Source organism: Xiphophorus couchianus, chromosome 2, assembly GCF_001444195.1.
Source record: "Xiphophorus couchianus chromosome 2, X_couchianus-1.0, whole genome shotgun sequence".
NCBI classification, from domain to species: Eukaryota; Metazoa; Chordata; class Actinopteri; order Cyprinodontiformes; family Poeciliidae; genus Xiphophorus; species Xiphophorus couchianus.
The window spans coordinates 26,855,085-26,870,811 of NC_040229.1; the positions used below are offsets into that span (position 1 = coordinate 26,855,085).

General features: G+C 42.6%; 1 protein-coding gene across 16 annotated transcripts in view; it reads left to right on the forward strand.

Moving 5' to 3' along the window:
* The window catches only part of LOC114154305 (unconventional myosin-IXa-like), a 144,472-nt gene that overhangs the window by 19,921 nt on the left and 108,824 nt on the right, over window positions 1-15,727 (forward strand). For all 16 annotated transcript variants that reach the window (XM_028033283.1, XM_028033340.1, XM_028033326.1 and 13 more), the window contains exon 2: window positions 12,962-13,931. In XM_028033283.1, the coding sequence (XP_027889084.1) occupies window positions 13,029-13,931 (903 nt within the window). In that variant the 5' untranslated portion in view covers window positions 12,962-13,028. The remainder of the gene's footprint in view (window positions 1-12,961; window positions 13,932-15,727) is intronic.

The following is a 15,727-nucleotide window of genomic DNA, read 5'->3' on the forward strand; positions in this document are numbered from 1 at the left end:
CATTGATCAACATATTTGCAATCATTTTCCTTCCCCCTTCCCAGCTATGGCATAAAAAAGACCATGAACCTTCAGAGACACATAAAGGCAAATACAAAGTCAGCCTTCTATCTCCTGAAGAACATTTCCAGGATTAAAGGACTGAAGTCTTGGCAAGATCTATGTGTTCATCTGAATGTCATACTGATCAGTAATCATTAATCAATATGATTACTGCAACAATGTTCTAAAGTCAGACAGTGTATTTTCCAGATGATTTTGATGGCATTTGACAAAATGTGATGTTTATTGCTTGTTTCATGATTGATTTATGAAACAAGGATTTATAGCACTTTGAACTGCCTTCTTGCTGAAATGTGCGATACAAATTAACTTGACTTTGTTGAAAAGCATACCCATTTGTAATACACTTCTTTATGACACCAATCACATAAAGAAATGTGTTTTACACCACTAAATTTTACACAGCGACTTCATTTGATCATATTTTCAAATTTAGATATTTATTGATGTCCTCATTGAACAACCAATCAATACAAACAGGTTTGGATGTTTTTAAACCATTAATTGGAGTTTATTGTGGCAACAATGACTCAAACTTTTTGTCGCGATGAGAAATATTTCGCGATATACGATAAACGTCGACCCCTATAGCGAAAAGCCTCTTTTCATGTCTTTTTACACACCATCAACGTGTGTGTGCACCATCAAACAGATCCTTTGCATTAGCTGCTGACCTAATTTCATTGCAAGGCATGCCAGGAGGTTGACCCGGAGCCATAATGGAGGTCCTGCAGAGAGGAACGGCGCAGGTCGAGCAATTGGTTTTACCTGCCGCGTGTGCACTCAGGCCTGCTGTGCTCTGGTTGCAAATAATTCATTCGCCAGACGTCACAAACTCCTGGATCAGGACGGTTTGCGGTCTCTACGTTCGTGTCGTGACGCGTTCTATTATTTTTCTGCACGAGTCTTTATTAAAGCCAGACTTTCTTCGCTTTGATCTAGCCCCAAAAAATTCCACATTTATTAGGGAGCAGAAATTATGCATGAGGAAGTGTCTGGTCACAGGCGTTGAGCCGCCTGAGCCTTTCTGGTATTACTGGAAAGCAGAGCAAGGAGGACGACAGGGCGGAGAGGAGAATGATCCCATTTGTAGTCGTTTGTCTCGTTAAAACAGCGTGAAGTCAGCAATAAAGAACCAAACACACTTTTGTTCTTTAACTGGCAAATGATCTTTTGTGCAGGGGAAATGAAACATCAGCGGTTATGTGAGCATTTCTTTATTGGAAAATGCGAAAAATATGGACAACAAATGCGCACAACATTCAGGCTATCCTATTGATTGTGGTTTGTGGCTCTGGAGCCCAGAGCCCAGTGCTGCAAAGCAGACGGGAAGTAGAGGTGAAACGGGGGAGAATCAATGTGGATGATGGAGCCATTAGTGACGTTGCGACACCGTTGAGGTTAAATGGGTTTTTGTTGCATTGTTTTGGAGAGCGTGACATGTCGATTTCTGCTCACGGTTCCTTTAACATGTCAGACTCGACTGTGTTTGTGTGCGCCTCTCGTGTCTCACTGCGTTATTTAATAAGGTCTTGACCACAGTTCTTTTGTCCAGTAGTTGCTTTTCATCGGGTGCTGCGGATGCTCCCTTACAGCTGAAGCTGTGAAAGAGCATTTCTAGTTCTGATGCTTGTCCAAAATAAATCCGCTTTAATGCAAACGCTCTCAGAGGAGTTCTGTTGTCTTCTCTCAACCTATATTGACATATAATGTGGAGTGTGCAACTCATATATTGAGAAGCAAGACTTTGAATGAAGAAATCATATGAAGTTCTTAACAGCTTCTTGTTAAATTTTGAGTCAAACATTTGCCTTTGTAAGAATCCATTGTGGTGTTCTCTGCTAACCCAGTCAACCCGTCTCAGTGGGTTTCTGCTGGTCATGTTGTCTCGCTACCTAAGCTAGCAAGCTAAGTCGACTCGTTCCCTTTGCTGACACACACAGGCTCAGATCGATAACGTCTCGGTGTTCGTCTTCAGAGTCATCTGTGTCTCCTGAGGGTTGGTTGGCTGCAAAAAAGAAAAAAAAAACCAATGATTGTAAATGATTGTAAACATTTTTCTGTAACAATGTCGGTCTGCTTTTAACAACTTCTGGATCTAAATCTGTTCCTGGAAATCGCATGAAGGAAATAAAAGAGGCGGAAATGAACAGACGGATCACATCTAGCAAATTCTGTGATTCTTCCTCCAGTAATGGATTCCACTTAGCTTGTAACCGTGGCAACAGAGATGCTCAGTTGATTTCTGTTTATAGTGAAGAGGAGGAGAAGAGGGGTGTGTGTTCTCAATCAATATCTGTGGTGGATAGCTCCGATGCTCCAGTGTTCAAAGTGTGCGTGTGGGCATGGGTGTGTGTGTGTGTGTGTGTGTGTTGTGCCCAAGGGAGAGAGAAAAGGGTTGAGGTGATGTCAATCCTCTGGAGAAGTGGGGATGACATCAGTACAAAGGATGGAGGAGAGACGTTGTGACACACACACACACACACACACACACACACGCCCACACACACACACACACACGCTCTCATCTTTTGGGACTTCTTGGGTACACTCTTTTGGAGCACACTTAGATCTGTCTGATTATTTTTGTGGGTAATGGAGTCCAGAAATTTAATTTCATAACTAATTAAAGTTGGTCAACCAGTGATTGAAATGCACCACTTTTCTCCTGATTGGCTGTGACCAGTGAAGATCAGATCCAATACTGAAAAATCTGTTTTTTCCCTCTGTTCCTTAAAAGCATCATCAACAGATCCAGTATTTACAGATCGGCTTCAAGAGGTTGATCGGCGAATATCATATTTGTAATGTTTATTTGTCAAATTAAAACTAAATGAACACTGAGTTTGTATCCATTACAGCCCAAAGAGATCAAATCTATAAATCCTTAGACCTCTATATTATTAGAAAGAAATATAGGTTGTTGTGCAAAAAAAGTCAGAGATTGGCATTGTTCAATTCCAAGAAGAATGTTAATTTTCCCTTTTTGTCTTCATCAAGGTAACTTGATGTTAGTGAGGCTACTTAACCAACGTCACTCCTGTGAAACTCTTTCATAACACACATCTATAATGGGGAAAGCTTTGCAGCTTTCACATGTCTAACTTCTTCAGCGTCTGCAATAAATGTTGTGAATGTAACTCGGTATTTTCAAAAGTTCTAGAGAAACATGACTTCAAAGTTTGAAAGCTGTCTAAAGAAAAACTAAAACTCAAAATGACCTTGTATGGAAGGTCGGAATTGGACGTTCCCCCAGAAAGTGAGGTTGTTGAAGTTGAGAAAACACTGGCTTTGTCACCAAAAAGAACTTGTTGAATCCTTGTGTTTTTGTGGTTTAGCTTAATCATTTGAGTCAGAGTATTACTCTGTTTTTTCACCCTATGTTTGGTTGCACAAAAGCAAAAATCCGCGTTCCTCTTCCAAATTCCGACTAAAATCGTCAACTCAGGCTGCTAAGGTTTATCCTCCAGCCCAAAAGGTGGCGATAACGTTCTTGTTTTCCAACTCAAAACTAAACAACAAAGTCATGGAATGATTTCTTCTTAACAGGAATTTGACACAGATTTCTTTTTCTCAAAACAAGCGTCTCTTATTTTCTCTCCTCGTTTTGTGGTTTGACTCGCAGGCTTCCTGTGTTTGGCGCCCCCTGGTGAACGGGAGTTTGATTTTATCGGTTCGCACGGTCTGAGCTGCACGCCATCGTCCGCTGAAAATCCCAGTGGAAGTGATGTCACACAGGGATGATTGTGAAGTGAACTGGGAACCGTGATGTGGCCTTCAGGCTGTTTTCACCTCCTGCTTCCTCTTAGACGAGATATTGACTTTGTCCCAAAACACAGCACTTCCTGGACTTTTATACATTTTGGATCAAAATGCCAAAATAAACAAAGACTATGAAGTCCAGATTTTGTTTGTGTTTTTCTTTAAGCAGTTTTTAAGCATTTTAACTTGTCTCTTACACACACCTATATACCGACTGCACTCTGTGACTCAACACTTTGTGTGTGTACGCGGCTTTTTGGCAGCTGTTTGTGTCAGTGTGGGCTTAGTTCCTTGAGCTGTGGTGCCCCGCTGGAATTCAGGGACACACACATACACACACACCCCGACACAAGGAATTTATTATTGAGCTTGTTCATTTTAACTTTCGAAGGAAACTTGGCTGAAAGTGTCTACTTATTTATTAAGCCAGGTCTGAAGGCTAAATCTTTATTTGTGGCTCTTTAAGGTGGGGTGACAAACAGTTTTGCTGATTTTTTTCCCATCTTGGCTTCCACTGCTGCCTTCAATAGAAACCTGGCACAGACGTCCCGTTGTCTGCTCAGCAGGAAGCAACAACAACAAGAGAAAAGAAGACTTAAGATGTAGATTTATGCTTAAAACACCCTGACTGGGTCTCAAAATCTTGGGTTGAGCGCCGGAATAAATGATTAGGAGGAGGAGAACTTTCTGACGATCCGGAGTATGAAATGCTCCTCCCGTCCCCCGGCTGCGTGGCGACGCGCTCTGACGGCTCTGGGTGGGACGCAGCGCAACAGCTGCCGGTGCAGAGGGCTGGGAAGATTTTTCCCCCTCCGTCGGCGTTCACCTCGGACTCTGGCGGGGGAAGCTGTGGCGGCTCACACAAATTCCTGACCTTCCAAAAGTCGGCCTCAGAAGCGGAGAACAAGAACTATTTGTAGCACGACAAGAACGAATCTGTTGCCATTTACTGCCGACTGGAAAATGGGTCGCACGGCTTGTTTACAGCGACGTGCAAAAGTTTTCACACCCCTTCACTATTTTCTTTCTCTTTTTTTAAAACTCCTGTGATGCTACGACCCAAAACGGCATCATGTTAAAGTCCAGGTTATTTGTATAGGACATTTCGGCAACAAGGTAGTTCAAAGTGCTTCACATCATAACAACATAATACAGGGGGCGCTGTGGTGGCGCAGGGGTTAAGCACATCCCACATATGGAGGCCGTAGTCCTCGACGTGGCTGTCGCAGGTTCGATTCCTGGCCTTTTGACCCTTGCTGCATGTCTTCCCCCTTCTCTCATTGGCCACTTTCTTGTCAATTCACTGTCAAATAAAGGCCACTAGAGCCAAAATAAATAAATAAATAAAATACAGTAACTAATTATGGCTTATGCCATCATGAAGTAAATCCACTGATTCTTTTATTTTAGGCAATCCTGTTGCTGTAAACAATCTAACTAAAGGTGGATGAGCTTCTCTAGGTCTTGCTGGGACATCAGTCCTTTAATCCTGGAAATGTTCTTCATGTGACAGAAGGCCGACTTTGTAGCTGTCTTTATGTGTCTCTGAAGATTCCGGTGTTTTTTTTATGGAATAATCTGGAATGGGGAAGGAAAATGGCTGCATGGTGCGGCGTGCATTTTTATTTAGTCTTCCTGAGTCGGCACTTCGTAGAACACACACGTTCAGTCGGATCGGACGGAGAGCCTCTGTCAGCAGTGGATTTAAAGTTTAGTTGCAGATTCTCAATCGGATTTATGTCTGGGCTTTGGCTGCACCTTTTGGCTGGACCAGTGGCTCTTTAGCAGGCGCTTTGCAGCAGTTCCTTATGAATTTTTCTGAACAATTTAGAAATCAACTGTGTTTTTTAGTGCTGCATTGGGGTGATAAAGGACTTCAGTAGATTTTAATTGGGTTTTCATTCTGTTGCTTTGTAGAAGTTGAGCAATAGAAGTTAATTTCATCTTGCTTTTTCATACTAACGACAGAAACGACAAAAAAACTTTTTCTTGCCGTTTTTTTTTTTTTTTTTTTTCATTTTTTTGAAGAGTGAGTTCAGTTTTGCTCCTCTAGATGAAACCTTATTCAGGTGAAGTTAAAAAAAAAGAAGCTTCTTTGGATTGGAACGGTCACTGATCAAAGCCATTCATTTGCAGCTGCAGCTGTATGTATATTCACACTTATCATTTTACTAGACAGTGAACCTCATCTCTTTTTCTTCTGCATTAAATGAGCTCAAAATAATACAAATATTCAAATTTTCATCCCCGCTGAACAGACCGTCTCTACTGGGTCAAGGCGTGTGTTTGTTTGCGTGTGTGTGTAGGCATTAAAGTGTGTGTGTGGGCATGTGTATGTGCGATTAATTAATTACTCAAGGTGTGACGTAGCCACGTAGTTCCAGTTCTACCACTTGAACCGTCGGTGCAGCCCAGACGTTGCCACCGTCAGCTGGAAGCACAGAGAAGACGACACACCTCCCTGCGTCTGCAGAATGTGTGTGTGTGTGTGTAGCGGTGTGTGTTTATGTGTGTCCAGGAATGCTGAGGTTTAGTGTTTACTGCTGTTGTGCCGGTGAGAACCGACCGTGAGAGAGGAGGGACAGGGGGGGTCCGTTTGCTAGCCAGACCCCGAGACCTGCAGGACAAGTCAAGTTTCTCGTGCATTTAATATCTTGGACACATCCACATTCTGGCAGCCTGTTTGGACTTTTCTTTCTTTTTTCTTTTTTTTTTTTTAAAGGCGCCGACTCCTGTTGTGTGTTTTATTTCATGAGCTGCTCGTGTTAGAAGGAGTGTGAAGTTCCTGTTTGTAATTGCGCTGATTTGCCAAGGAGTGATTTGGGGATTTATTTGGTAGAGATGAGAATAAGGTGATTGTTGATGGTGGGACACACTGCTGAGAACTCCTAATGAATACAAACTTTATTAGATTTTATTTATTAATTTATTAAAAAAAAAAAAAAAAAATCCTGAATTTTGTCATACTATGAATTTGTCATACAATGTTGTCATACTATGGTATGACAACATTGAGCTAAAAAAATCCCACTCCCCCCCCAACAACCACTTAAAATTAAAAGCTCAGATTTTTTTTTAAATCCAAAATGTGATTTCTGATTTTAATGGATTTTTTTCTAAAAAAAAAATGCAAATGACATTTAAAAAACTGTGTGTAGTTCCTGGGTGCGCTGACATCACAAGCAGTGCATTGGTGAAACAAATGCCAATTTTCTAAAAATAATTTATTCCATTTAACACTGTTGACTTCCTAAACGGTCAACACCGGTTCTGCCGTGACACCGGTAATCAGTCCATGCCTCGCCAGGCTCCTCCTAACAAATTAAAGTTGTTCTTACACTGAATAGTAAACTGGATATTTCTCCAACATCTGTTTTAAAGGCTCTTGTTGCCACTTAAAAACAAATAAATGAGTTTATTACTGTAATTCGGCCCCTAATGGATATACGCAACCGCGCTGAAGAATGATGCATCATTAAGGAGATGGCGTTGTGGTTTTCTGTCAGAATAATGGAAAAGTTTACACGTAAAACTTTCTTTTATATTTTTCTTTTTTTTTTTTTTACGGTGCAGCAGACAGTAGACGGTTGTTTTATGCTGTCTGCGTTTGGACATCTTTCTTCTCTTTACTCTTAAACTTTTCTCTCCTTTGCTTCGTCAGCCAGTACTCCTTTCTATAAATAGTCTACATTAGGAAAGACTTCTGACTTCTGCACTTTTCCACCACCTGACCGACATCTGCGAAGACCTGCGAGCGAGAGGCTGAGAGCTGAACCCGTCCACCGGTCAGCTGAGCGTCACGCCCTCGTTCATTAACATCGGCGCTTTCGTTCTCACCTCACATGAAGGGGACGAGCTCATCGGCTTAAAACCTTATCTTAACGCGCTGTCAGCACTTTGAATTTGACCGCTAAAACAAAAATGTTTGGACTTCCTCCTCACTGATGGCAGATCATTTAGGAAGGGGCCAGGAAACTGTTTTTGTCTTCCCAAAAACGTTGCCTGCAAATGTGGGATTTGTGGCCACCTGACATTCACCAGACCTCAATTATCAGGATGGCTACAACATCCTGATTAAGTTTCTTTTAAACTGATCATATGTTTTCCTTTGAGTTGGTAGGGTGCTATCTTATCGAGGCTTATTTCTGTTTGCTGTAAAACCAAAGGTGGTCGCTTGAAGATGTTTCTTCAGATGTAGAATGTGTTGCAGGTTGGAGACTTGGTTAAGAAGTTGATGTCATCTGCATAGCGAGGCACTGCAGCAGCATTATTTCCCATTGCCAACGTTGTTCCTATGTAATTGGAACATATGACACACACAGCAGCGTGTCAGGAGTATTAGTTGCAAATATTGTCAAACCGTTTTTCCTTAGGACGATTTGGAACAAGTCGGTCCTTGGACGGGAAATAAACTGCAATTTGTTTCCTTCTGGAGGATTCTCTTTACGCGAAAACACCACGAAGGAATCCGCTTGTTGTACATATTCTCACTTCGAGTCAGTCTTTAGAAATCGCTAAATACCAATAATCACGGTGTCTTTTTCTACTTTAATACAGTACTTCAAGAATACCAGGATGCCGATGCATCCTTAAAAAGTCTTTAACCCTCTAAGTCTTAAACAGAGCGCCGGCGATCCAGCCAAATTTGCGTTACCGTAATCCCGCCACACTTTCTATCTGAAAAATTCCAAAGGTTTCTGAAAGAGCAGATGTTGCGCTTTCTGATTTTCGGGTTATTACGGTAATTTCATCCCCGACGTTGCAGGAAGTAAAATTAATCTGATGAAACACTCTTTTGATAGACGGTAAATTTCAAAAATAACTTGCTACATATTGAAAGTTCCAGTTGTTATGAATTAATAGGCAAACATATTTACTCACAGGACATTTAGAGAGCTGCGTACAGTTAAAATAAGCAAAAATATCCAGGCGAAGATTTTAAATTTAGGACATAAAGGGTTAAGAGTCTTAAATCTAAAATTAAGGCCTTTAAAAATGACTTAAGTTCTTAAAAAATGTATCTTGGCCTTGAATACCTTAATCACAGGTCTTAAATGCTGTTGTGGTGTAACTATTTAATCTCAGACTATCTTGTTCTTTCACAGGACTTTTCTGCCAGGGTTAGGCAAACGTTTGAGTCGCACGCAGACGTCTTCCTTACGTTCTGTGACCACTGACTAGCTGCTAATATACCCTTGCTAGCTAGGTAGCTATGTTTTTTTGTGTGTGTGTCTATCGTGGGAAAATCAAATTTTATCTCCAGTTGACTGGATGACATCCGTCTTCTCCTCTGGCTCACTTCTGTTGCCGACCTGTACGATGTTCCATGCGTTCTGCACAAACAAAGCTTTCCACTAATATATAAAACATGCAATTTTCAGTTGTACATTTCTGTGAAACTGGTTTTGAGTCTCATTCATAAAGGTCTCTAAAAAGCCTTAAATTTGAGTTGGTGAAACCTTTCCATTTGACATAAATCTGTTCTTCCGTAGAGAAGTGTTTGACAGATTACAGTAAGCCCCGACTCACTGCCAGCTACAGGCTCTTGTGCCACTGTATGTGTCTGTCATCCGTTTTTATCTGGAAAACTGAGCCATTCGCTTTCAGCGGCTGGTGACAGGGAGGCACGAGAGTGGTAGTCATAAGAAGCAGTTTCCCAGCATAATGACTTGCTTGGTTAGAGTGACGGCTGAGCTCAGGAAGACTGCAGAAATCAGAAGAGGAACCACGAGGAAGAGGCTGGAGCAGCTTAGCTTAGTCACTGAACAGTTAAAGATTCACTATTATGTACAATCAACTTTTTAAACTTTACATCATGTTATAATGTTATTCCTTCATCAAAAACATACGTGGAGTGTTTCTTTGATTCTTTAATGCATGTTTCAGAAATCCTTTAATCTCCCACGGCAACCATTCGTTGTAAACTCTCACAAAGTGCCGTCTGTTTCCACAAAGCTTCCCCTTGTAGCTGCGGTCTCAAACCGAGCTTCAGGCTCACAGAGCAGCCCTCCTCCTCCAGTTCCTTCAGACTAGTCAGCAGCAATTAGCAAACACCTGGTGGAGCTGAGCCATATCAAACTGCTTTTCAGCCCAATGCTCTTAAAAGCTTTGTGATGTGCTGAAGATGGTCAGAAAGAGCATTAGCTTCTTAACGAGACCCAGGCCCAAATACAAGGCTTCAAATTGCAAAGTCAAGTTTCTATCAAGTTATGTTTGATATATAGAGCATTTTTATAACAACTGAAAGTACTGGAAGTACTGAAATCTCACAACGTGCCTGGAAAATACATAATACCGCCATGTTTTCTGTTTATGCCATGTAAACATGCATTTGTTTGATTTTAGATATCTGTAACTTCGTTGTTACATTCGATTTGTTTGAGTTCTAATTACAATAGTTAAATTGGAAACTTTTATTAATTACTGTTTTGTACAAAGAAAAAAAATCTATATATGCATTAAAAGAGAGCTCCTCACAGCTAATCTAAATCATGGATCTAAATCAGAGACTCCCTGTTAGGAAAATGACTGTAAGAGAGCGGTCACAGGAAGCCGAAGAAGCCCTGCGGCGCTGATTTGAAGCAACAGATTGGATTGCTCTTTGCCAGCCGCATGGAGAGGACATTCTAGGGACGGCTGTGGGATCTCTGGAGATGATGATGCAAAGAAGGATTTAGCATAAAATCAGGAAAATTATGGACAACCCTGAGCTGTGATGGCATCCATTATTTTGAGCCTGTCTCTCTTCTCCAGTCAATCTTTCTCTGCTCAGCTCTTTTCTATCTCTGCTCACACTTCACCTCTCTATCCCCTCTCCATTGCTGTCTGGTGTTGGTGGGCTGCTGCAGACTGCTGTAGGTGGTCAGGACTCCAGACAGCAGGAGGGAGAGGAGGATCTGTCTGGAGCATTCAAAGGTTGACTGGCTGCCTCATCCTTTGCCCTACACCATTTCTTTCTTTCTGTCGTTGATAAACTAGAATGGCCAAGAACTGTATTTTTAGATGTTACTGAAACAACATGTTCATGTTCAACACGTGTTAAAGGAGGAACAGATCTGAGACAAGAAATATGCAACGTGATAATTTGGATGGCTGGAATGCCTGAGATAAAGAGGCCACCTACTTAGAGAGGCAAGGCAAGGATGCACTTCGGGTCGCAGCAGTTCTAACACCTTGTAAAGACGTGTAGAAAGGCTTTAAATAAATTCATATTTTACTGCATCATCATGCACTAATGGGAGTATCAGTATAGCAGACGACTGATGACCAGTGGTCCTGTTTACTGTTGCACAAGGTTAGACGCATTGCACTGTGTCAAACGAACCAAACACAATGAAAAATCTGTTCCCTCCCCTCGCCTGTGGCGGGCGCTGCGCCAAGAACCACGGAAAAGAAACAACAAAAACCTCAGAAGAAGAAGTGACTGAGCGCAACTTCCTCCTTCATCAAATGCAAACCAAAATGTAGTGGGGTCAGATTTTAGTCGTTGAAGAATTTCTCTTTTGTCTTTTGCAAAAGACCACAAGCCATTTGTCCTGCGTTTATTTTGGTTGTATTTACCCAGAATGCATAGTGCAATAGTTCACTTCCTGCTTTTTAAAATCATCTCCGGTCTGCTTGCATTCACGTATGCGTTCTATGCATTCGTACCGCACCAGAGTTTCCTTCAACTGGACAGAGGCCGAGGTTTTTAGGCGAACCAAAGTTTGCTTTTTTTGGTTCGCATCAGAGTTCAACTGTTCACACCTCTCCAAACGAATTTAACTTTCCATGCAAATGAAGTGGAGCTTAAATAAAGCGGACTAAACAGGGCTGGTGTAAATGCATCGCTATCTCGCATATCCTCAGGGGTCCCAATAAAAAGCAATGACAATATTAGTAACAGTGAAAATATGAATCGGTATTAGCCTAGCTACAGTTGGATGTCTCTGTCTGCACCAAGCTGACTACCTCGTCACTCTGACGCTGTTCTCTTGCTTCATTCGGAGGAGATCAGTCATTGCAACCAGACTGTGTGTTTGAGTTTGTGAGAGTGTGTGTGTGAGAAAAAGAGTGACAGAACAAAGGGCTGTGCTTATTATCGGCGGGGAAGTTGTGAATTAAACCATTGTCCTCTCATGGCTACCTCTCTTGTGTTGGAGCTGTTAATCTTGGCACTCTTATGGTCCCTTGATTATCACACATCCATGCACACACACTCCCAGTCTGACAGACTGTGGTCATCCACCTTTAACTTCATTAAACAGCCACTGCCTCTGGCTGTTTTGAATAGCTATCGACTCTTGTCTTTGTCTTTGACCTCGTCAGGTGCTTCTCTTGTGCGGCGTTAAAGGCAGCAGCTTCAGAACGGCCGTTCAGTCGGGCTGCTCTGTGACGGGACGCATCAAAACGCCATGACTTTACAAACTCTCCTGTGACTCAAAGTAGCGGGAATGCCTGAAGCTGTTAGGATTTGAATGGATGTACGACAAGTCTGCTTTCGTTTTCTTGAAGTTTCTCAATGTTGAAATGTATGTCATATGAAAAATCACTAAAGATTAAACTGACAGGAGTATCTGCTTTTTCTAACGCACGTTAAATTCAAGTCAAACTTTGATAAGTGCACAAATATAGGCTATATAAATGTATGTATTTTATATGTTTTACCTGGTTTTAACACGAATAATAATAATAAAACTTAATTCTGAAGGTGTGGAGCTTTTATTTTGTTGTGCCAGTGCGCCACATTTGCTCAGAGCACCAATCTGATTAGGTGCTCATGGCTGTTTTTTCAAATCTTTTTGTCGACTGAAACGTATTCAAGGTCTGAGATGTTGATATTAAAATTTTAATCTAAAGCTGTCTGAATTTATAAATTAAATAAGATCATTGGTAAAATAAATATTGACCTACATTAACAGGCATACAGAATTTTTTATTTTTAGTAAAACAAAAAAAGCTATACTCCGCATCATGTACTAATATTTTATGGTCTCAGAATACAATTACAAGTTGTGTAGACAGAATCTGTGTTGCATAAAGGACATTTTGAAGAGAATTGAAGAGGTGACAGGTCATATCTATTTGTGTGCACAACATTACGCCACCATGGTTTTAACCTTCATTCTGTCTCTTTCCTCTTGCCTGTCTCCTCCAGTTGGGATGTCCTGAGTCAGCCCTCCGGTCCCAGAGAGCAGTTTGCCGATGGGACCTGCTGCTCCACCATGAGCTTACAAGATGGCGGCTGCAGCTACGCCAGCAGCGCCAACCTGGCCACCATTACGGGCAGCATGCGGCGGCGCCTGGAGGACCAGGAGTTCACCCTGCGCGTCTATCCGGGCTCGCTGGCCGAGGGCACTATCTACTGCCCGGTCGCCGCCCGCAAAATCACCACCGCCGCCGAGGCCATCGAGTGCCTCATCGAGCGCCTGCGCCTGGATCGCACCAAGTGCTACGTGTTGGCCGAGGTGAAGGAGTTCGGTGGGGAGGAATGGATCCTCAACCCGGGAGACTGCCCAGTTCAGCGCATGATGCTGTGGCCGAGGACCGCCCTGGAGAACCGCAGCGGCCTTGGCAGTGGCGAAGACTATCGCTTCCTGCTGCGAGAGAAGAACCTGGACGGGTCTATCCACTACGGCGGCAGCTTGCAGATGTGGCTGCGGGTGACGGAGGAGCGGCGGCGCATGGTGGAACGGGGTTTCCTACCCCAGCCGGCCGGGAACGACCCGCCGTCCGACCTGTGCGCTCTCCCGGAGCTGACCGAGCGCGCCCTTCTGGAGAGCCTGCGCACCCGCTTCAGGCAGGAGAAGATCTACACTTACGTTGGGAGTATTCTTATCGTGATCAACCCTTTCCAGTTCTTGCCGATCTACAACCCGAAGTACGTCAAACTGTATGACAACCACACGCTGGGGAAGCTGGAGCCGCACATTTACGCCGTGGCGGACGTGGCGTACCACGCCATGTTGCAGCGACGGAAAAACCAGTGCATCGTGATCTCCGGCGAAAGCGGATCGGGCAAAACGCAGAGCACCAACTTCCTCATCCATCACCTGACCGCCCTCAGCCAAAAGGGGTTCGCAAGTGGCGTGGAGCAGATCATCCTGGGAGCAGGACCCGTTTTGGAGGTATAAATCTTACTTAACCCTCCAAGGCATGGGTGTCAAACTCCAGTCCTCCAGTCGCTGTCCTACAGTTTTTAGATGTGCCACAGGTACAAAACACTGGAATGAAATGGCTTAATTACCTCCTTCTTGTGTAGATCAGTTCTCCAGAGCCTTAATGACGTAGTTATTCTGTTCAGGCGGTGCAGCAGAGGCACATCTAAAAGTCGCAGGGCATTGGCCCTTGAGGACTGGAGTTTGACACCTCTGCTCTAAGGTCTATGGACTCGTATAACTGTCCTTTTTACATGTCTGGTTTGGGGCGATGTAGCAGCAAGACTCCGCCTCCCCCAGTCTCACTTTCAACTTGTGCTTGAAGTGTACATTATAAACTATACACTAGTTTTTAAATTGTGTTAATAGGTCAAGTAAAACCGGAGTTATGCTAAAATAAGTAAACCATATTTTTCCGAATGTCAGAGAAACGTTAAAAACGGGCTTTTCTGGGAATGTGACAGGAAATGAGCTTTAAACGCAAAAACCGAAACGCAACATTAGATCCCTTTGCTATTGGAAATCTCACATCTTCAACAGATAATTATGGGCTGTATTTTGTTGCTAAGAAACGATGTAAAGTTGCGCAAGTAACCGCGAAAGAGAAGCGGAAACGGAGTAGCGGAAACGGAGTAGCGGAAACGGAGTAGCGGAAACGGAGTAGCGGCAAAAGCAGCGAGATCGCCAAGTGGATATCGGGGCGATCGGTGGCATCCACTTCGTAATTTGTTTTTAGCTTAGTGGTTTCTGTTCTGCATATAAAGGATTGTGTGAGGAATGAACGTGCAGCTGGTCTCTGTTTTGAGCCGGAAGACGAAGGGGGGAAACCCGCAGCCGCAGTCTGGGCGCAGTGAGGATTGTCGTGATGACGATGGCGGATCGATCATTCTTATTAGCAATTGACAAAGAGTATCAGAGACTGAGAGCACGATGAGATCCTGGCAGTCTGAGAGGCAGCTACTCAGAGACCCCAGCAGGGGAATGGCGGCTCTGCACAGCTGCAAGGAGTCGATCACTACGGGGTGAGGCAGAGCCACTCCTCCAGCAGCTAGTAGTAAACAGCTTACAGCCACGGCTAACTCCGTGAGCCAAGGTAGAAAAGCCTTTTCCCTATAGTTCAACAGACCTTTTTTTTACTTTGTTCCTACAAACAATTACACATTTTTTGTCATCTTGTTTTGACCTACCATGTTTTTTCAAAAATTGCTTACAAACTAATGAGGAATTGCCTTCATTTTCATGCTAATAATGTTGTAAAACTTTGTTGTTTGCAATATTTTTAGATCAGTTTAAGAAATTTACATTATATATTGTCATTCTTAATTAGAAAAATCATATGTTATGAATATTTCACAGTGAAAAAATAAAAAAAAATAAAAAAATTTCCTTTTCGGATATTGTTTTTCTGTGACCCAAGGGCCAAAATGCAGCCACAGTATGTCCAAAAGTAAAAACTAAATGTAAATTCATAAAATTCAGGTTGTCCTGAAAAAAATTATACCACATAAGGCAATGTTATATATATAATATAATGGTTTCTATTAAGGTAAAATCAAAATTTGTCAAAAACGACCATTTATGCCCTGGACCAAAGAGGGTTAAAATGGTTTTATGACCAAACCAATGCTGGTTTCCACCCGATTTGTTCTCAAGAAATCGATCATTGTATGGCAGGAGATTTTCTTGAAACTTGGAGACATGAAAATGTTTCTGGAAAACGTTCAGAGAGATTATGTCTGCTGATGACTGTGGCAGTTTGAGTGCTT